Source organism: Orcinus orca, chromosome 12 (genome assembly GCF_937001465.1).
Source record: "Orcinus orca chromosome 12, mOrcOrc1.1, whole genome shotgun sequence".
NCBI classification, from domain to species: domain Eukaryota; kingdom Metazoa; phylum Chordata; class Mammalia; order Artiodactyla; family Delphinidae; genus Orcinus; species Orcinus orca.
Genome location: NC_064570.1, coordinates 13,890,655 through 13,914,492, shown reverse-complemented (window position 1 = coordinate 13,914,492; position 23,838 = coordinate 13,890,655). Strand labels below are relative to the sequence as shown.

The 23,838-nt window shown below is 38.0% G+C and overlaps 1 protein-coding gene across 2 annotated transcripts in view; it reads left to right on the top strand.

The window, feature by feature from the left end:
* ESR1 (estrogen receptor 1) overlaps positions 1 to 23,838 on the top strand; it is a 252,454-nt gene that overhangs the window by 165,090 nt on the left and 63,526 nt on the right. For both annotated transcript variants that reach the window (XM_004263708.4, XM_033404774.2), the window contains one exon: positions 6,428 to 6,566. In XM_004263708.4, coding sequence (XP_004263756.1) covers positions 6,428 to 6,566 — 139 coding nt within the window. The remainder of the gene's footprint in view (positions 1 to 6,427; positions 6,567 to 23,838) is intronic.

Here is a 23,838-nt window from a genome sequence, read left to right as displayed (position 1 = left end):
TGGAGGTCTGCTGAGTTCAATAGAAAGCCATGGGCCACTTATATTGGGGCTGGTCGGGGAGGGGTGCATGAAGACAGCTGCATTCTGGATTTGCTAAACATCTTGAAATGCTTTGAGTATAATAAAAGCCCAAACGTGCTTTCTTTTTTCATTTTTTCACATATGTATTTTAGGAGAAATATAACCCACATGCTCATGTTCCCTCCACTTTTAAGTCATGAAAATGTTGTTTTGTAAGAACTGTTTGATGTCCAGGAAGTCTTTTATCCTTTTTATTAGGTTATTTTTTACATATAAATAAAAAGAAAAAATAAACAGAAAACACAACATGACGTCATGATTTAGGGCAAACACAAAGTGCTCTATTTAAGTTTGAAGTTCTAAATCTCCAATATTTTAAAACCAAACATTTCTCTTGGTACGTTGCAAAAGTGGTCTTCCCTTCTACTGGACAGAAGTTCCAGCCTGTTGGGATGAAGTAGGGAAGAGTACAAATGTTCATTGAGTAGCCACTCTGGAACTGAGACATCTGCTAACTCCTTAAGTTTTACAATAACCCAAAGTGATTATTTTACAGATGGGAAGAGCTTTCAGAGACCTTAAGTAACTGACCGTGGGCCACGGAATAATTTCAAGCCAGGTCTACGTGTCTTTTTGGTTCATTGTCTTTTAATTACTTCTGTCCTCCTCATTCTGTTGGGGGAGAAGGGAGGGTGTGTACCTTCCAAAGAGTTACATCTTGGGAAGTGACTTGGAAATACCTAATAATCAGGCCTGAGGGTGAGGCTGTTGTAGCCTCTGGAAAGTGTCCGCTTGGTATTGGCAAGGTGGATATTGAGTACGGTGTTTGCATAAGGGCTTTGGATAGGTGATGTTTGCCAGAGGGGGCCTGGGAACACTTCCTTTTATTATAGCGGAGGAAAGCCAGAATACACAGGGATGTGATGTGGGGCAGGCTTGGTAGGAGGCCCATGTTCTTGCACTGTGATTCAGTATGTCTAAACAAGTGATAGTCTCATACCGTTTTATTCTATAACAGTGGTACATATTTGGTAAGAGTGGTATATTACATTATTTATTTAAATGGATTAAATTCATTTCTTAGAAAAGAATTTTTCAATGCTTATATGTTACGGAGACATCTTAAAGCATTAGAGAATGAGAATCACAGTTCTAATGGGTCTCTCTATAATAAGGCTGCATATAAAGGAGATTCCATATTTTTATTTGGAGGAGGGAGGTTATAGTCAACTACACCATGAGGTACATGGTTCGTAGTATGGCATTAAGTTACTATCTTGTGGATAAAAAGAAAAAAAACAGCAACAACAAAATGGAGGATGTGAAGACTGCTTAGCATTTGAGCTGGGATCTAGGTTGTTCTGACATTATCTGTTCTATAGGCTTTCTCTCAGAAATCCCAAGTTTTATTCAGTTTGTAGCTGATTTATGCTACAATCTCATGTTCCATATGTTCTTTCTTTCTTTTTTTTTTTTTAAAAACCCTTATTTTATTTTGGCATCAAGGGGAAAATAGATGAATTATTTAAATCTTCTTTCACTGAGTTAAGGCAAAACAGAAAGAATGCAATGGGCAACATAACTGACATTTTGGAGAACATTGGGGTCATCATATGACTGAGAACATGATTAATTTTTTGAAGGTCAGGAAACTAATATTTTTCCAGTGGATTTACTAAGGGAACCAACCACCTGGCTTCTAGTTTTGAGACAACTGCTCCCCAGGAAAAAGTTGCTTTTTTCTTCACAGAGATTCTACTTTGTTTTACATCTATAACATATAGATTGTATTCCATGGAAATAAGAAATACAATTACTGTAGCCCTCGCTTTTTTTCTCATGCCTCTACTGAAGACCCACTCTGGTTTATCTTTTATTCAACAGCACTGCAGAACTTAAGGGGCATTCATATTATATTAATCATTTTGCCTTAGGCTCTCGGCACACTTTGCCGTGTCTTGCCACACCCCGTAAGAGTGGGTAAGGCTTTAAGTATCTCCTGTGTGCCAAGGCAAATTAAGCAATTAGTATGGCAGTCCCTAGCAGAGTGGGGAAGAGGGCTTAGGATCTCATGAGGCCCAAGGGAGGGGGGAAGACATGCCACGAGCTCCTTTCACAGTCAAAACGCAGTGGAAAATCTTGGAGGCAAAACAGTTACCTTATAACGAAGAAAGAAGGCAGAAATATCTTTACTTGGTGATGAGACTGGAAATAACAAGCTGCTTGTCTGTATGGAGAGACTCTTTTTCTCTGAAAGAGGCCTTCCTCAACTTCATCAGATCCCTGCCCACATAACAGGTGGCGAACAGGACTTGAAGCATTTCTGTCTGTTTCCAGTATATCCTATCTCTGGATACTCTATTACTAGACCTGTAAGTGCAGACTAGAGAATAAAGGCTCATGTTCGCTTTCTCTTAAAATTTTATTTTATAAAGTGAGATTTCCTTGCAGCTGATTTCACTTGGTCTCAATAAACTACTGTTACTACTTTTGAGGTATGCATTCTACCCCACTGGTGTGGATTCCACAGCCCTGAAGACCCCTTGCCACTGGCACTAAATGAGAGTCCCTAAGTGATGGGGGGTAAATCATGTCTCACTGTGTCACCTGTAAGAAGTTCTGTCACTGATGCCTCTATTCACATCCCCTAGATGCTGCTAGCTCCCACCTTCATACTGGCCACACTTTCAAGTGTTCAAGAAAGGCATTGTTGCATGCCTCTAAGTTATGATAGATTCAGCTGAAGTTGCATAATAGATTATTCTTCCTGTTTCAAAGGAAAATAAGCCAAAGGGTTGAAACTCGGTGTCTATAGATAGTTGGCCCAGTATAATTTTGTTTGGGATTTATTACATTATTTTTCTTCACTGTATATGAATTGAGAGTATTAAAGGACATTTATTCTACACCAAAAGAGCATGCAGCTCCTGTATGGTTAAAATAATATTGAGATCAGTATATTGGAAGAGACACTCCATCCAGTAACTTCCTTCAGTAGCTCTCCCGTTCACTGAGAAGGTTAATTGACAGTTTTGCACACTCCCTGCAGCCCTGCCCCAGGAACTTGCAGAGGACACTTTGGAAGAGACACAATAACCCTTGTCTGCAGGCAATATGCACAGCTGGGAAAGATAATTAAAGAGACTATTCCTTTTTGAGAGATCTACATCATTTCAACGGAAGCACCCAGCAATTCTGCTGGATTCAGACTGAAAACTGTCACTAACAGACATACTTCAGACAGATTTCATAATCACCAGACCTCTGTGGTACAAATGGTTATGGTGAGCTTCTGAGACTCCCCAAAAACCACTAAAACTGTCCGACTTAAATAGCACTGAAGTTTTGACATGAGAATTAAAAAGTATGATTCAGTTTAATATGTAAGGTTGCTACCAGAAAGTGCTCCTTTGGTTTTCCAAAATTGATTGGTTACATGGCTGCAGTTCTCTCTCGAGATACCCTCTAAATGTCATCCTGCGTGATTGTTTGGGGCTTATGGAGGGTATTGAATTACATCGTGTAGGTTTCATTATGGGTGACATTATCACAGGATTACATTTTTTTTCCACATCAAACAGGGAACGTCATGAGAAGAGAGAAAATACCTCTCAAATGTTAACATTTCTGAAAGTGAGTTTGATTTATAGGGTAGGTTTATATTGCTATTATGAGACTTTATCTGAAAAATTGGGATGAAATCTTAAAGAATTAAAACTTGCCTGTGAGTTTTCCTTATAAACACTGCTCACTGGAGATGGTTTATCCCATTAGACGTTGACTACTGAGAAAGAGAAGCCTTTCTTGCTGCCTTAGGCACTGCTTCTTCCCGAGCAAGGCTAGTCCATTTTGACCCAAAGCATGCTATAGGTGAACAGTTCCAAGTTGTAGGGATATCTGTTCCTTTTTCTTCCCAGGAGTCCTGAAACCCAGTCACTGTTTTTTAATCCCTTAGTTTTTCTTATGAACAGCACTGCCCATTTTCTCTCCAGTTGCAAGTCCCGCTTTGTGTGACTGAAACCCACCCTTTCCAGTGGGAAGACACTTGCTCTGATAAATGCTACACTGTTAATTGGCCTTGGCATGGCTGAATGGTGTAGCAGAAGGTGCACTAAATTTAGATGTGAAAAAAGCAGAATTTGATAGAATTATGCATTTTGTGCTTCTAAGGAGTACATAGTCTAGAAGGATTTACAGACACATGCATAATTAATGTGAATAGAGTATAAGATAATGATCTGTTAGAAGCACATGAAAAGATGCTCAATATCATTAGTCATTAGGGAAATGCAAATTAAAATCACAGTGCCAGTGTGATACCTCTGTACATCTACCAGAATGTCTAACATGAAAAAGACTGACCATACTAAGTATTGGCTGAAGATGTGGCGAGACTGGTACTATCATCCATTGCTGTCGGGGTTGTAAAATGGAACAATCACTTTTGAAGACAGTTTAGCAGTTTCTTAAAAAGTTAAACATATACCTACTCTATACCTACCTTATAATCCAGCCATAGTACACTTAAATATTTACCCAGGAGAAATGAAAGCATATGTCCATACAAAAAATTGTACATAGATTGCTCATGGCAATTTTATTTGTAATAGCCTGAAGTTAATCAAATATCCAATGAAAGGATAAATTGTATTTATTTATTGGCTATATCCAATAAAAAGAATCAACTGTTCTTTATTGCTGAGTGGAATACCACTCAGCAATGAAAAGAGTCAACTATTTATACATGTAACAACATAGGTAAGTCTTAAAATAATTATGCTGAGTTAAAGAAGGCAAAAAGATGAGAGACTCTTGGAGAATTAAATAAATGCAGTAATGGTGGAAATATAGAAAGGAGAAAAAGAATTTTATGGTTACTTCAAAGATAGGGTTAATGAGGCTTGGTTATGGGATGGTGGCTAGCGGGGGCTTACACTCTGAGGTCTTTCTCCACCTTGGGTTTCTCTATGTGGATATCATCTACTTGGTGGTAAGGATTATATGAAAGATGGCACTTAAGTATATAAGAAATGATGAGCTAATTGTTTAATGCTGATTCTTTAATCAACACCCCCAAGAAGAAACATTCAGTAGGCAAACCATCGCTACTACTGCTTAAGGAAAATAAACTTACATTTTGGCTTTTTAGTAAATACAAGTATAGATAACTAATAAAAGTATAATATTAGTGAGAAAAAATTAAAGAAGAGGACAAAGAAAAATGGGATTCCTAGACCCATCTCATGCATAAGAGAGAACAAAGGGTTGAGGGCAGAGAGAGAGGGGAAGGAAATGTGATGGGGGTACCTCAGGACAAAAGAACAGGGAACCTATTTGGAAAGGAGCAAACTTTATGGACATCTTGTTTATGCAATGCCCTTGTCACTCTGACATGTCTTAATTTGTGTGGTTAGATTTATTTAGTCACTTGATCCAAAGTCTACAATTAATTGCAGCACATAAGAAGTACTGTCACTTGTGGTCAAGGACATAGGTTCTGGAGATTATATTTCCATCTCTGACCTTAACTAGTATATAAGCTCTCTGAACATCTGTTTCCTTATCTGTAAAATGATATCGCCATGAGTTCCTACCTCTGAGAATTATTGTGTTAATAAATACTTTAAAAATTGGTATGGGAAGTACTTAGCATCGCTTCTAACCCATAGTAAAGGCTCAATCAATTGATCTTCCTCTTCTTTCCCCTTCTTCTCCTTCTCCCCCTCCTTCTTCTCACTATTATTATTACTATTAGGCATCCACCATATTTTCAGTGATGATTGGAGAAAGCTTTACTCTCCCAATACGCCATTGGAAAACAAGGACACTTTTTAGTGTTTATTACCAGAAGTAACCATAATGTCACTTTTATTCATCTGACTCATTCTCTCCCGAGTGATTTATTTACACATTCTACTGCATTAGTCTTTCTTTTCCATGGTGTGAAAAAAAGAGCATGGCTTAGTGATGAAGCAAAGAGGTAGAAATTTAGTGACTTTGGTCCTGCCTGTGCTCCAATTCCTATTTGGTTTAGGGCAAGTAATTTAAATTTCCTGCACCTAAATATCTTCAGCTGAAACAGAAATGAAATGTAATGATCACATAGGGCTATTAGAAATGTCTAAGTAAAAAGCATACACATTTTAACACTAAGTTCAGACCGTTATAGAAAACTAAGTGGGTTGCTTAAGTTAGTATATTTCTGTAGATATGACACTAAGACATTAAAAGAATGCCACAGTAAAGTTCATTGATATGCTAGGTTTAAAAAATAGTTACTTGACTTTCCTACTGTGTGCTTCTAATTTATGTTTTCCCATCTAATGAAAAATAGACCCTACCACTTCAAATCCCTGGTTGCATTACTTTTCATTTGAGTCAGCAGGGTTTTCTTGTCTTGTTTCAGGATTTGTGGATTTGACCCTCCATGATCAGGTCCACCTTCTGGAATGTGCCTGGCTAGAGATTCTCATGATTGGTCTTGTCTGGCGCTCCATGGAGCACCCAGGGAAGCTCCTGTTTGCTCCTAACTTGCTCCTGGACAGGTGAGTGACCTGGCTGTAGTTTGGGGGAAGCATCTTCTTGATAATCACCAGTTTGATCCTGACGCTCCTTTATTCAGCATTGCACGAAGCTTCCAAGAACTTTATCAGATATATTTACAAATGGGTGGATTCGGGTGATGTAGGGTAGTCGAGTTCACAGAAGGCTAAGGATAACTGTCTGCCTGATGTCTCCCCAGATTAGCTCTCTCATTTCTAAAAAATACATGTATATTGTATATGTGTGTGTATATTTATATATACATATATGCATGTATCAATATAGATACACATATGTATGTATCAATATATATACACATATGTATTTGTGTGTATTTACAAAATTGTGAACTGTAATTTTCTAACTTCACCTTCATCTTGTGTTATATAAAAGAATGATGAGTAACTTTCCTTTAATTAAAATCTTTTTTTGGCTCATGGACATCCAAACCACAATAGTCTTTTCATTTCCTTTTCCAATTTTGCCATCAGTAAATGAAGAAATTTGAACAGAGTTCTGAAGGCCACTTCCAGTTTTATGAATTCATACAAGTTAACTTGCTTATTTTAGAAAATGAAGATTTCAGTTTTCAAATGTGCCACCTTATTTCATGTATTCTATTTGGGTTGCCTTGTAATGTGGGTCCTATTCTTTCTTATTCAGTCATTGCTTAGAGTAATCGAATTTAGACATTATTTAACAGCAGCTACCACTAACAGAGTCCCTATCCCAGCACCAGCTGCTGTGCTGAATACTTTACATACATGATCTCATTTAATCATCACTCCTGGGAAGCCTTATCATTCACGTTTTACCAGAAAGGATGCTAAGTTTCAGAGACATTCTGCTACTTGCAAAGAGCATTGAGCTAGCCGATGGTGGAGCCAGGATTGGAATTCAAGATCTGTCTGTCTCTGGCACACTCATGTTGGCTCCTGCCCTGTGCACACGTCCTTCACACTCCTTCCTCATCAGCAATGCCTTCTCTGGTCTGCTACTGTGACCTTTTGTTACCAGATGTACCTTGTCTTTACGGACGACATAATCATTTGAATGGGAAAGATCCATCTTCTAGTTGTTCCTTGCAGACTTTTTTTGCCTCTGCTCATCAGTCCAAGGCTGCCAGGTTGCACGCAATGCACCTTTGGGCTTTCCTTCCTTTCGGAGCACCACGCTGCCCCCTCATCTCCTGTCCTGCTCTGGCTTCCTTTCCTACACCTGCCAAGCCGCCTGGAACAGAGTTCTGGCAACATTTATTTATTTAAATACTGGAGAATTGTATACGTATTGGTTACTCTTTCATCATTTTGTGTTATTATAGCGTCATCAACAGTGATGACGCTGTTCAAGAAGCAGCTCTTTCTTTCCACGGAATATAGGCCCGTATCACAGTTCTGTGGACTGATCGAGAGCGGCCACTGGTCTGGTTCCGTAGAACTGCCCTCGCACGGTATTTAGCCTGCCTTTTAGAGGATGTCTCTACAGTGCTTCTTCACTTCTTTTCCTTCCTTTCCCTTCCCTTCCCTTCCCTTCCCTTCCCTTCCCTTCCCTTGTTTCTCTTGTCATTTTTCTCTTCCACCTCTTTTTTCCTGTTTTCCTTCGCTTTCCTCTTTCCTTCTTTTTTTTTGGCCTATCTCCTCTTCCTCCTTTTCTTTCTCCTCCTCCTTTTTCTTCTGCTGCTTTTCAATTTTTTCTGTTACAGTCATGTCGTTCCATGACCAAGTTATAATAAATTTGCAGATGAAAATCATAGACCACATACAGTGTTTCTCCACAGTAGACTGGAAGGTGTCTTCAGGGTTTAGGATATTGGGGACATTCCTGACTGAATTGATGTGTCCCTTGATTTACTACCTCATCTATGTCTACCTTCTTAGGTACACACTCCCTGAGAGCAATCATCAGTCATTGCATTTTAGATATGAAAGTGTTTGTGACATCACCTCACCCCGATGAAACGCATTTTGCCAGCAAGGTGATATTGTGTAGGATCTTATCAACCATCTGCCTTTCTTTTCCACACACTGTCAGTGTGCTTAATTTTCTCCCATGTTTCTCACTGCAGTGTCAGTGACTAAGAGTTCTCATTTCTCTCCATTCCTACCTTCTAAAATTCCAGATAGGAAGTTCCTACTACCTCTAGACCAGGATTTCTCAACTTCTGCACTATTGACATTTTTGGTTGGATTATTCTTTCTTGTGGGGGGACTGTCCTGTGTATTTTAGGATGTTTAGCAGCATTCCTGGACTTAACCTACTAGATGCTCTCGTAGCAGCATCCCTTTCCGCAGAGATGACAACCCCAAATGTCTCCAGACATTTCTAAATGTCCCCTGTGTGTGGGGGGGCGGGGGGAAGGGAGGCACAGAATTGTCCCTGGTTGAGAACCACTACTCTAGATTTTCCCATTTCAAAATCCTATAAGCTCTTCAGACTCACAGGATTGAATACATTATCTTCCTCACCACGTTTGTTCCTTTTCTTTTTTTCTATTAGTGGCATTCATCTAGACACTGAAGCTGTCAAGTTCAAGTTAACCATGGATTCCACTTCCCCCACCAGATTATCCAGTTAACTGTCAAATCCTTCCTGCCCTGTTTCTGAAATCCACACCTCCCCTTTGTCGCCATTCCTCCCCTAGCACAGGTCCAAGTCAGCCCTCCCCACAGGCTTGCCTCTCCAGCACTGTCTCTCGGCCACCGGCCCTTTTTCCTTCAGTCTCTTCCCACAGGGCTGCCAGAGGCTTCCTTCTAAGGCACAGCTGCGATCCTGATGCTTCCTGATTCAGCTTCCATTGGCTCTCTGCCTTCTTTAGAAAGTTCTGTCTAGACTTCTTACCTTGATAATTATGAATCCCTGTTGCAAGTGTCACAGACACAGACATCAGCAGAGCGGGTCAGATGATGTAATGAGGAAGGCCAGTGGCTTTGAGTCCAAAACGGAGTTCTGGGGATTAAGTGAGCCTGGTGGGCTCTTTTCCAGGCTAACAAACACCTGGGCCCTGACTGCAGCCCGAGAGCCACGAACTTGACTTCACTCTTCAAGGTTTTTTTCCACTGCTTCTGAAAGGCCCTGTACCCTTAGGATTCATTGTCAGAATCTTGGGACCTTCCTTAAGGCCATTTCAGATGTTACTCTTCCAGAAAACCTTCCTCCAAACTCTCTCCTCTTTAGCCAGAAAGTAGCCTTTTCTTTGTCTGTGTTCTCCTGGGGTTTGGTTTCTGCTTCTCTTATTCTCCTTCTGCCACCTGTAAGTTATGACTGTATGTCTTATCTTCCCTTTCAGCTCATGAACTTCATGCAGGCAGGAACCAGATCTTGTTCGCCTTTTTGTTCCCTCCAATGAACAAAGTCTTCCATGATCCCCGATAAGTGTGTGTTAATTGCGCTGGCCAGGGTCCCCCGGTGGCTCATGGCAGAGTCAGGAGAAGCCACGTCTTCTGATGGTCATTTCAACTGTTCTTGTCATCAAACTCACTCACTTCTTGTTCAGGGCTACTTAATTCCTGGCTTAGACCCTTCTAGACTTTGAAGAAATTAAGATACATCTGTTTCGAAAGGATTTTAAAAATTACTAAGTGCATTTGTCTTATGCTTATACTTCTGCTTATATTCCACAAACCTGTTAAATTCCAAATGAAGATAAACAGAGGATCTTATTTTTCTTCCATCACTAGACCCACTATGAAGTAAAATCCTCCAGGTTTTAATATGTTTAAGAACATTTACATACATACATTTCTAATCATGTTAATGATTAGAAAAATACATAAATAATATAAATAATATTATTTTTTAAAATATGGTCTATAGTATATAATTTTCTATATTTTTCTAATTATTAACATGTACCTAAATATTGTAAAATTTCAATATTATTAAATTACTCTCTTGGTATTAGAAGATAACTGCTTTTGATGACAGTGATATATGTATAACAGTAAAAAATATTGTGACCAGCAACCCATTTGAAATTTTATACATCTGGAAGATGACTTTTGAGGGATAGTTGAGAGCACTGTTTATGTTTTCGCCTTGCAGGCTCCCAACCCTTTTGGTAACATTCAGCTTTCTGATTAACATCAGTCACCTTGATCTCCGTTTTGCTCTTTTCCCATCCTTTTGCACATTGTAAACATTTTTTGTAACAAAATGTAGAAATCCATGAGTTTTAAAGCCAAGTATTTGAGAGCTGGTAAGCAAAAGATGAGTGTTAGCTGCATCATTTTTATTTTATCTCAGGCTTGGTGATACTACCTTTGCAAAGTCGGCCTCCGTAGGGTGTTTACATCTGCATAGACCTGGGGACAAGGGAAAGCCAGAAGTCCCAAGGAGTCCTGTCACCCAGGGATTATCAACGTTGCTAACTAGAGACAAGGGTTTATCTGCGATAGATTACAATGATATCCTGTTTTCTTAAGCCTTCTTTGCAAATCCAGCCTTGCTTTCCAAGGCTATCAAGAGGATAGAATATACCTCAGTCTTCCCTTGTAATTACTCAAATGTTAGTATTGGCAAATGGGCTTTAGTGATTATAAGAATATAAAAAAATTGCTGGATTACCATCCCACACTTGTGAGCAGAGGACTGTATTTCCTATCTAGCATCCGTTTCAAAATAGTTATTGCTTGATTTACTCCTGATGATAACCCATGATATCTTGATTCTGGTAGTTTATAGCTTTCCTGGTAGTCATATGCTTGAAGGGAAATTTTATCCTTGCCACTTAGCTTACCCACAGTTTCCAGTTCTTCCCTGTATCTTGCAGCAGTGAGTTCCAAGCACTTAATGCAGTCTTCTCTTCCTGTGAAAACCAAGATATAAAGCTTATTATCAGGTATTAATAGAGAACCCAGTCATTTCTCTCAGTGAGTGTGTGTATTTTATAAGAGGGAAGTTAAAGATAATAAGAACACCTGTGAAAGTAATCAGGAAATGGAGAAAACTCATTTTCCATTCTAGCACCTAATCCCTTGGTGTGTTTTGGCACCAGAAAACACAAAATATGTCCCCTGTGTCAACTAGGAATGCACCTCTTCGTTTAGTCCTGGTTGAGTGCTCACCCTGGAAAAACAGAGACGGAAAACAGAAGCAAAAGTGTTCAATATAAGTCATTCCTTGTGGGATCGCTTTGTTTTCGCAGGAGTAAAGTTTGCTATCGCTGGAAGGCAGATGTGATGTTAGAGGACACAGTGTGAATTGCCAGTTCGCTGAGACTATCCAGTTCCCAGAGCACTGTCTAAATTCTGTTTTGCTGGCGCCATCCATGCTAACAAATTCTGAGAAATGTTTGCGGATTTCTCAGTGAAGCCAAAGCACTCTCTTTCGATTCCTATTCACTCTCAGAGAAAAAAAAACTATTCATCCATTTGAAAGCAAAGCTTAATTCGACAAGGAGAATATTCCCTCTACCAAGCGTCTGGCCAGAGGGTTGTTGATCTAGCTCTTTCCATCGCTCCTGCATCAGGAGGCTCTGTCTGTAGGAAATAATATTGGACAACAGAAAGTTCTTTGACTTGTAGGCATGGAATAGGAATAAGTTCTCTTCCTTAAGAGAAAAACAGGTTGTTGCACTGGAGAGAACATTTTGCTTCTTCTACTAAATAACTGACTGTTTTCAGACCATAAATTCACTTTAAACTGAAAAAAAAAAAAGTCATTTTCTAGAAGCAAGAGCATGCTCATTTCAAGTTATTTATTGTAAATATTTCAGAAAAAAACATGCAGATAAAAACATGCAAATGAAACAATGCTTCCAGCAAATGCTTTTACGGGCCTTTTTTTAATTGGCCTTTTAAATTTTTTTCCTGTGTAAAATTTGATGTAAATTCTTTGCAGATTTTTTTCACTTGGAAGAGAAAGTAAGTAAGTTGATAAATTCAGAATGTAATTTGTTTAAAGGTTTCTTGGGCATAAAAAGAATGACCTCCCTTTATATTCCCTTTTTAGATTTCTTCTCCCTGAAAAATATATGCTCTACTGAAGGGGGATGTTATAATAGCAGGGGCAGCAGGTGGGTGGGGGAGTGATCAGCTCCTCAGCAAAGTCAGTCCTGGGCAGGAGACAGTTTCGGTTACTCCAGTGGCTTTGCTGGATCCCCTCATAACTTTCCAGGCTTGTGTTGGTTTGCATCCCTATATGGCCCATTCATATCCCAAGAACTTTGTTCATAACTTTTTTTTTTTGCTCTACCTTATAGAATTGGATGAGGAAAGAAAAGAAAGGAAGCCAACCTTTATGTAACCTCTTTAATCTGTACAGTAGTGTGTTGGGTTGTCTTCTATACTATATTTTATTCATTATGTGAGAATACAGGTAGCAAAGGGTTTTACCAGCTTGTATTGTTGGCGCTGGATCCGTTGGTTCTTTCCAGTTCTGAGTCCTTAATTCCTCAACAGCAGATGCCAACTGATTGATTCTTTAAAGTCTTTGGTGCAGAGTTATGACAAATCCTGGGAATATGAAACTGTAAACTGCAGAGGAGAAAAATTGAGGCCCAAAGAAGAGAGAAATTAGCCAAGCTGCTAATATTACTGCTATCTCTGATTGAAAAGGTATCAAAATATCTATTGGACTAAAACCCAATTTCATGACACACTTTAAGTGGGTCAATTATGTGATATGTGAATTATATCTCAATAAAAATACTAAACACACACACACACATATTGGAGTTTTGGAAAAAGTCAATTTGACCAACAAGACCTTCAATCATGAAAGCGCCTGTAGGGGTTCTACTGGAAAAAGGTAAAAAACAAAACATTCAAATCAAAATTTCTCCTTAAAAGCAAAGCAATTAAGCAGTGCTATGTTATAAAGGCTACTAAGCCACAAGTCTTTAACTCCTCAAGAGGAATAAGCCTATAAACAGTAAGGATCCACTTAATATAAAATTGCCCCAGAGGAAAAGGCATAATTCCAACCAAAGAATTAATCCTGTGTAAGAGATTAATTTAACTTTTCTTACATGTTTACCTACCACATTATTTTTGCATTTGCCATAAATTGTTAACAATTAAACTTGCTAATTGATTTAAAATACAATCATCATAATATTTTTGACAGTTCTAAAATATCTTGATATTATTTAAGTCACACATGCTACATAGAGGTAATCACGTAATCCCTCTCTCATATCTGCTTTAATCGCAGCTGCTTTTCCATAGTCGGAATTGGAAAGATCCTCATTTGTTTAATGAGTGCAATTAAAATCCATTGATAAAGGGAGATAACACAACTTCAAGTCTGTGTTAGTTAGGATTCAGTTTAAGTCAACTCAGTAGATATTTATTGAGTATGTCCATGTCTCTATTCTGCCTGATACTGGAGGATATGAAAAAAATGTGTAAGAGGCAGACCTGTCCTCAGGGAACTCACTGTCTAGTGGTCGAGTAATATTGGTGTACAAATGAATGCAGGCAAAAGCAAGACATTATAAGCAAGCCTCCATCACACCCCACATCATTCATGTCTAGTTTAGCTTCCTCCATCACTGTGTTAAAAATTGAGATACAATTGACATAACATTATATTGTACAACACATGTATACAACGTATGAGTTGATATATGTAGATATTATAAAATGATCACCACAGTAAGTCGAGTTAACATCCATCACCACAAATAGTTATATATTTTCCTACGACGAGAAATTTTAAGGTCTACTCTCTTACCAGCTTTCAAATATACAGTAAAGTTTTATTAACTGTAGTCACGAGGCTGTACATTACCATCCCCAGAACTTATTTATCTTATAACTGAAAGTTTGTACCTTTTCACTGTCTTCACCCATTTTGCCCACCATCCTCCTCTGGCAACCACCAATTTGTTCTCTGTATCTTTGAGCCTGGTGGATTTGTTTTTTTCTAAGATTCCACATATAAGTGATATCATACTGCGATGTGTCTCTCACTGTCTGACTCATTTCACTTAGCATAAGGCCCTCAAAGTCCATCCATATTATCACAAACGGCAGGATTTCCGTCTTTTTATGGCTGAATAATATTTCATTATATATATGTATATATATAAACTTTTTCTTTATCTATTCATCCATTGATGGACACTTAGGTTACTTCCATGCCTTGGCTATTGTAAATAATGCTGCAATGAACATGGAAGTGCAGATATCTTTTCAAATTAGTGTTTTCATTTTCTTTGGATAAATGCCCAGAAGAGGAATTTCTGGATCATATGGTAGTTCTATTCTTAAATTTTTGAGGAACCTCCATCCTGTGTTCCATAGCGGCCGCCCAATTTACATTCTTACCAACAGTGCACAAAAGGGTTCCCTTTTCTCCACATCCTCACCAACACATGTTATTTCTTCTCTTTTTTTTTGAATTTTATTTAATTAATTATTTTGTACAGTAGGTTCATTTTAGTTATCCATTTTATACATATTAGTGTATATATGTCAATCCCAATCTCTCAATTCATCCCCCCAGCCCCCAACCCCCCGCCACTTTTGCCCTTTGGTGACAATATGTTGGTTCTCTACATCTGTATCTCAACTTCTACCCTGCAAACGAGTTCATCTGTACCATTTTTCTAGGTTCCACATATATGCGTTAATGTACGATATTTCTTTCTCTCTTTCTGACTTACTTCACTCTGTATGACAGTCTCTAGATTCATCCACGTCTCTACAAATGACCCAATTTCATTCCTTTTTATGGCTGAGTAATGTTCCATTGTATATATGTACCACATCTTCTTTACCCATTCATCTGTCAATGGGCATTTAGATTGCTTCCATGACCTGGCTATTGTAAATAGTGCTGCAATGAATATTAGGGTGCATGTGTCTATTTGAACTATGGTTTTCTCTGGGTATATGCCCAGTAGTGGGATTGCTGGGTCATATGGTAATTCTATTTTTAGTTTTGTAAGGAACCTCCATACTGTTCTCCATAGTGGCTCTATCAATTTACATTCCCACCAACAGTGCAAGAGGGTTCCCTTTTCTCCACACTCTCTCCAGCATTTATTGTTTGTAGATTTTCTGATGATGCCCATTCTAACTGGTGTGAGGTGATACCTCACTATAGTTTTGATTTGCATTTCTCTAATAATTAGTGATGTTGAGCAGCTTTTCATGTGCTTCTTGGCCATCTGTATGTCTTCTCTGGAGGAATGTCTTTTTAGGTCTTCTGCCCATTTTTGGATTGGGTTGTTTGTTTTTTTAATATTGAGCTGCATGAGCTGTTTATATATTTTGGAGATTAATCCTTTGTCCATTGATTCATTTGCAAATATTTTCTCCCATTCTGAGGGTTGTCTTTTTATCTTATTTGTAGTTTCCTTTGCTGTGCAAAAGCTTTTAAGTTTCATTAGGTCCCATTTGTTTATTTTTGTTTTTATTTCCATTACTCTAGTAGGTGGATCAAAAAACGTCTTGCTGTGATTTATGTCAAAGAGTGTTCTTCCTATGTTTTCCTCTAAGAGTTTTATAATGTCCGGTCTTACATTTAGGTCTCTAGTCCATTTTGAGTTTATTTTTGTGTACGGTGTTAGGGAGTGTTCTAATTTTATTCTTTTACATGCAGCTGTCCAATTTTCCCAACACCACTTATTGAAGAGACTGTCTTTTCTTCATTGTATATCCTTGCCTCCTTTGTCATAGATTAGTTGACCGTAGGTGCGTGCGTTTATCTCTGGGCTTCTATCCTGTTCCATTGATCTATATTTCTGTTTTTGTGCCAGAACCGTATTGTCTTGATTACTGTAGCATTGTAGTATAGTCTGAAGTCAGGGAGTCTGATTCCTCCAGCTCCGTTTTTTTCCCTCAAGACTGCTTTGGCTATTTGGGGTCTCTTTTGTGTTTCCACAGAAATGTTAAAATATTTTGTTCTAGTTCTATAAAAAATGCCTTTGGTAATTTGATAGGGATTGCATTGAATCTGTAGACTGCTTTGGGTAGTATAGTCATTTTCACAATATTGATTCTTCCAATCCAAGAACATGGTGTATCTCTCCATCTGTTTGTATGATCTTTAATTTCTTTCATCAGTGTCTTATAGTTTTCCGCATACAGGTCTTTTGTCTCCCTAGGTAGGTTTACTCTGAGGTATTTTATTCTTTTTGTTGCAGTGCTAAATGGGAGTGTGTCCTTGATTTCTCTTTCAGATGTTTCATCATTAGTGTATAGGAATGCAAGAGATTTCTGTGCATTAATTTTGTATCCTGCAACTTTACCAAATGCATCAATTAGCTCTAGTAGTTTTCTGGTGGCATCTCTACGTATAGTATCATGTCATCTGCAAACAGTGACAGTTTTACTTCTTCTTTTCCAATTTGTATTCCTTTTATTTCATTTTCTTCTCTGATTGCCGTGGCTAGGACTTCCAAAACTGTGTTGAATAACAGTGGTGAGAGTGGACATCCTTGTCTTGTTCCTGATCTTAGAGGAAATGCTTTCAGTTTTTCACCACTGAGAATGATGTTTGCTGTGGATGTGTCATATATGGCCTTTATTTTGTTGAGGTAGATTCCCTCTATGCCCACTTTCTGCAGAGTTTTTACCATAAATGGGTGTTGAATTTTATCAGAAGCCTTTACTGAATCTATGGAGATAATCATATGGTTTTTATTCTTCAATTTCTTAATATGGTGTATCACATTGATTGATGTGCTTATATTGAAGAATCCTTGCATCCTGGGATAAATCCCACTTGATCATGGTGTATGATACTTTAAATGCGTTGTTGCACTCTGTTTGCTAGTATTTTGTTGAGGATTTTTGCATCTGTATTCATGAGTGATATTGGTCTGTAATTTTCTTTTTTTGTAGTATCTTTTTCTGGTTTTGGTGTCAGGGTAATGGTGACCTCATAGAATGAGTTTGGGAGTGTTCCTTCCTCTGCAATTTTTTGGATGAGTTTGAGAAGGATGGGTGTTAGCTCTTCTCTAAATGTTTCATAGAATTCACCTGTGAAACCATCTGGTCCTGGACGTTTGTTTGTTGGAAGATTTTTAATCACAGTTTCAATTTCATTACTTGTGATTGGTCTGTTCATATTTTCTATTTCTTCCTGGTTCAGTCTTGGAAGGTTATACCTTTCTAAGAATTTGTCCATTTCTTCCACGTTGTCCATTTTATTGGCATAGAGTTGCCTGTAGTAGTCTCTTAGGATGCTTTGTATTTCTGTGGTGTCTGCTCTAATTTCTCCTTTTTCATTTCCAATTTTATTGATTTGAGTCCTCTCCCTCTTTTTCTTGATGAGTCTGGCTAATGGTTTATCAGTGTTGTTTATCTTCCCAAAGGACCAGCTTTTAGTTTTCTTGATCTTTGCTATTGTTCTCTTTGTTTCTATTACATTTATTTCTGCTCTGATCTTTATGATTTCTTTCCTTCTGCTAACTTTGGGTTTTGTTTGTTCTTCTTTCTCTAGTTCCTTTACGTGTAAGGTTGGAGTGCTTATTTGAGATGTTTCTTGTTTCTTGAGGTAGGCTTGTATTGCTATAAACTTCCCTCTTAGAACTGCTTTTGCTGCATCCCATAGGTTTTGGATCGTCGTGTTTTCATTGTCATTTGTTTCTAGGTATTTTTTGATTTCCTCTTTGATTTCTTCAGTGAACTCTTGGTTATTTAGTAATGTGTTGTTTAGCCTCCATGTGTTTGTGTTTTTTACGTTTTTTTCCCATGTAATTGATTTCTAGTCTCATAGAGTTGTGGTCAGAAAAGATGCTTGATATGATTTCAGTTTTCTTAAATTTACTGAGGCTTGATTTGTGACCCAAGATGTGATCTATCCTGGAGAATGCTCCGTGCGCACTTCAGAAGAAAGTGTAATCTGCTGTTTTTGGATGGAATGTCCTATAAATATCAATTAAATCTATCTGGTCTATTGTGTCATTAAAGCTTGTGTTTCCTTATTAATTTTCTGTTTGGATGATCTGTCCATTGGTGTAAGTGAGGTGTTAAAGTTCCCCATTATTGTGTTACTGTCTATTTCCTCTTTTATAGCTGTTAGCAGTTGCCTTATGTATTGAGCTGCTCCTATGTTGGGTGCATATATATTTATAACTGTTATACCTTCTTATTGGATTGTTCCCTTGATCATTGTGTAGTGTCCTTCCTGTCTCTTGTAACATTCTTCATTTTAAAGTCTATTTTATCTGCTATGAGTATTGCTACTCCAGCTTTCTTTTGATTTCCATTTGCATGGAATATCTTTTTCCATCCCCTCACTTTCAGTCTGTATGTGTCCTTAGGTCTGAAGTGGGTCTCTTGTAGACAGCATATATATGGGTCTTGTTTTTGTATCCATTGAGTGAGCCTGTGTCTTTTGGTTGGAGCATTTAATCCATTCACGTTTAAGGTAATTATCGATATGTATGTTCCTATGACCATATTGTTAATTGTCTTGGGTTTGTTTTTGTAGGACCTTTTCTTCTCTTGTGTTTCCCACTTAGAGAAGTTCCTTTAGCATTTGTTGTAGAGCTGGTTTGGTGGTGCTGACTTCTCTTAGCTTTTGCTTGTCTGGAAAGCTTTTGATTTCTCCATCAAATCTGAATGAGATCCTTGTCGGGTAGAGTAATCTTGGTTGTAGGTTCTTCCCTTTCATCACTTTAAATATGTCATGCCACTCCCTTCTGGCTTGTACAGTTACTGCTGAGAACTCAGCTGTTAACCTTATGGGAGTTCCCTTGTATATTATTTGTTATTTTTCCCTTGTTGCTTTCAATAATTTTTCTTTGTCTTTAATTTTTGCCACTGAGATTACTATGTGTCTTGGCGTGTTTCTCCTTTGGTTTATCCTGTGTGGGACTCTCTGCACCTCCTGGACTTGGGTGGCTATTTCCTTTCCCATGTTAGGGAAGCTCTCGACTATAATCTCTTCAAATATTTTCTCGGTTCCTTCCTCTCGTCTCCTTCTGGGACCCCTATAATACGAATGTTGTTGCGTTTAATTTTGTCCCAGAGGTCTCTTAGGCTGTCTTCATTTCTTTTCATTCTTTTTTCTTTATTCTGTTCTGCAGCAGTGAATTCCACCATTCTGCCTTCCAGGTCACTTATCCGTTCTTCTGCCTCAGTTATTCTGCTATTGATTCCTTCTAGTGTAGTTTTCATTTCAGTTATTTTATTGTTCATCTCTGTTTGTTTGTTCTTGAATTCTTCTAGGTCTTAGTTCAACATTTCTTGCTCTTCTCGATCTTTGCCTCCATTCTTTTTCCGAGGTCCTGGATTATCTTCACTATCATTATTCTGAATTCTTTTTCTGGAAGGTTGCCTATCTCCACTTCATTTAGTTATTTTTCTGGGGTTTTGTCTTGTTCCTTCATCTGGTACATAGCTCTCTGCCTTTTCATCTTGTCTATCTCTCTGTGAATGTGGTTTTTGTTCCACAGGCTGCAGGGTTGTAGTTCTTCTTGCTTCTGCTGTCTGCCCTTTGGTGGATGAGGCTATCTAAGAGGCTTGAGCAAGTTTCCTGATGGGAGGGACTGGTGGTGGGTAGAGCTGGCAGAGCTCATTAAAACTTTAATCCACTTGTCTGCTGATGCTGGGGCTGGGTTTCCTTCCTGTTGGTTGTTTCGCCTGAGGCAACTCAACACTGGAGCCTACCTGGGCTCTTTGATGGAGCTAATGGCGGACTCTGGGAGGGCTTACACCAAGGAGTACTTCCCAGAATTTCTGCTGCCAGTGTCCTTGTCCTCATGGTGAGACACAGCCACCCTCTGCCTCTGCAGTGTTGCCTCTGCAACACTTGCAGGTAGGCCTGGTTCAGTCTCCTATGGCATCACTGCTCCTTCCCCTGGGTCCTGATGTGCGCACTACTTTGTGTGTGCCCTCCAAGAGTGGAGTCTCTGCTTCCCCTATTCCTGTCGAAGTCCTGCGATGAAACCCCGCTACCCTTCAAAGTCTGATTCTCTAGGAATTCCTCCTCCCGTGCCAGACCCCCAGTGTGGGAAGCCTGACGTGGGGCTCAGAACCTTCACTCCAGTGGATGGACTTCTGTGGTGTAAGTGTTCTCCAGTTTGTGAGTCACCCACCCAGTGGTTATGGCATTTGATTTTATTGTGATTGTACCCCTGCTACCGTCTCATTGTGGCTTCTCCTTCTTTGGATGTGGGGTATCTTTTTTGGTGAATTCCAGTGTCTTCCTGTTGATGGTTGTTCAGCAGTTGGTTGTGATTCCGGGGCTCTCGCAAGAGGGAGTGAGAGCACGTCCTTCTACTCTGCCACCTCGAACCAATCTCCTATTTCTTCTCGTTTTGATAATAGCCATTCTGACAGGTGTGAGGTGATATCTCCTGGTTTTGATTTGCATTTCCCTGATGATTAGTGGTGTTTGAGCACGTTTTCCTGTACTTGTTGTCCATTGGTATATCTTCTTTGGGAAAATGTCTGTTTATATCCTCTACCTATTTTTTAATCAGATTGTTTGGTTTTTTGCTATTGAGTTGTATGAATTGTTTATACATTTTGGATATTACCTCCATATCAGATATATGATTTGCAAATATTTTCTCCCATTTGGTAGGTTGCTTTTTCATTTTGTTCATAATTTCCTTTGCTGTATGAAGGCTTTTTAGTTTGAGGTACTCCCACTCATTTATTTTTGCTTTTGTTGCCTTTGCTATGGTGCCAAATCCAAAAAAACCATTGCCAAGACCAATGTCAAGGAGCTTACCACCTATGTTTTCTTCTAGGAGTTTTATAGTTTTAGTCTTATGTTCAAGTCTTTAATCTGTTTTGAGTTAACTTTTGTGTATGATATAAGATAGTGATCCAGTTTAATTCTTTTGCATGTGGCTGTTTAATTTTCTCAGCATCATTTATTAAAGAGACTGTCCTTTCCCCATTGTATATTTTTGGCTCCTTTGTTATAAATTAATTGACCACATATGTGTGGGTTTATTTCTGGGCTGTCTATTATGTTCCCTTGATCTATGTGTCTATTTCTATGCCGATACCATGCTGTCTTGGTTACTATGGCTTTGTAATATAGATTGAAATCAGGGAGCGTGATGCTTCCAGCTTTGTTCTTCTTTCTCAAGATTGCTTTGACTATTTGGGGTCTTCTGTGGTTTAATACAAATTTTAGGATTATTTGTTCTCTTTCTGTGAAAAATGCCATTGGAACTTTGATAGGGATTGCATTGAATCTGTGGATTGCTTTAGTTAGTATGGACATTTTAACAATATTAATTCTTCCAGTCCATGAGCATGAGATATAGTTTTAGCTATTTGTGTCTTCTTCGATTCCATTCATTAGCATCTTATAGTTTTCAGTGTACAGGTCTTTCACCTCCTTGGCTAAATTTATTCTTAGGTATTTTATTCTTTTTGATGCAATTGTAAATGCATCATAATATATGTTAATAAGGAGCTATATGTTAATAGTTCCTTATTAACATAGAGAAACTCAACTGCTTTTTGTATATTGCATTTGAATCCTGCAACTTTACAGAATTCATTTATTCTAACAGTTTTTTGGTCTTTAGGGTTTTATATATCATGTCATCTGAAAATAGTGACAGTTTTACTTCTTCCTTCCTGATTTGGATACTTTTTATTTCTTTTTCTTGCCTAATTGCTCTGGCTAGGACTTTCAATACTACATTGAATAAAAGTGATGAAAGTATCCTTTTCTTATTGCTGATGTTAGAGGATAAGATTTAAGCTTTTCACCATTGAGTATGATGTTAGCTGTGGGCTTGTCATATATGGCCTTTATTATGTTGAGGTACTATACCCACTTTGTTGAGAGTTTTAATCATAAATGAATATTGAATTTTGTCAAAAGCTTTTTCTGCATCTACTGAGATGATCACATAATTTTTATCCTTCATTTTTTTAATGTGGTGTACTATATTGATTGATATGCAAATGTTGAACCATCCTTGCATCCCTGGAGTAAATCCCACTTGATCATGGTATATGATTCTTTTAATGTATTATTGAATTTGGTTTGCTAATATTTTTTGAGGACTTTTGCATCTCTGTTCATCAGGGATACTAGCCTGTAATTATCTTTTCTAGAGTGTCTTTGGTTTTGGTATCAGGGTGAAGCTGACCTCGTAAAGTGAATTTGGAATTATTCCTTCCTCTTCTATTTTTTGGAAGAGTTCATGACAGTTTTGTATTAATCCATCTTTAAATGTTTGGTAGAATTCACCAGTGAATATATCTGGTCCCTTTCTTTATTGGTATGTTTTTGATTACTGATTTAATCTCCTTACTAGTAATTGGTTTGTCCAGATTTTCTATTTATTCATGATTCAGTCTTGGTAGGTTGTATGTTTCTAGGAATTTATCCATTTCTTCTAGATTCTCCAATTTGTTGGCATATAATTGTTCACAGTAGTCTCTTATGATTCTTTGTATTTCTGTTGTATCAACTGTACCTCTTTCACTTTCTAATGTCTATGTAAGGGAAAATCAAACCCTGGTTTATACTTACATTTATAAACTGGTTCATTCTTGACATTTCCATGCCAGCATAACTAACTATACTCATTATACATTTATCCTGCTTAAAAGTGCATGCTAATATAGATAACTCTAAAAGATCATTCCATATGTTGGTCTTTTGGGTCTGGCAGGAGGGCAGCAGGGGGTTTTAGCAGAGATTTCTTAAGCCTCTGTGGTAGATGACCAAAAGTTACATATTTTTGAAATATTATTTCTGACAAGGTATTAGTACTGCTTGGATATTTTTCTATGATTACAGCTTTTAATTTTATGACTGGATAGAGGTTTGGAATTTCACTTCAAAGTAAATGAAGTTAGTATATCTATTTCCATTTCTTATGTAAAGTTACAATTCTCTTTATTATTAGTGTCATGGTTATATGCCCTTATGATCTGTAATTGAATTCCAACCTCTTCTTTGCTATTATTGACTTCTCCTTGTAGGCTCCTAATCCAAATACTAGGATCATATTTCTCTTGTGATGTTTCAAGAGGCACTTCTAAGTCATTATATATTCTTATTCATTATTTTACCTGTTTTTCTATTTTATCAAATGCAAGAGAAATGAAAAACACACAGTCAGTATTTTCTTTGGTCTTATAATACCACAGCAGAGAGTCAGTTTCTTAATCTGTTTATATATTGGCCACTCTCCATTGGCACAGATTCTAAGATCCATCATGACTTTATCATTGGAAAATATGATGCCACAGACATGTCACAATAATAAGGAAAGGTTAGTCATACCCCTGATAAGAAAAGGGCTTCTTCTGTATCTCCAAGTTCGATAGGACAAGCTTAATACTTTGTGAAGTTGAGCCTGTGACTGGATCCATCTTAGCCTCTGAGGAG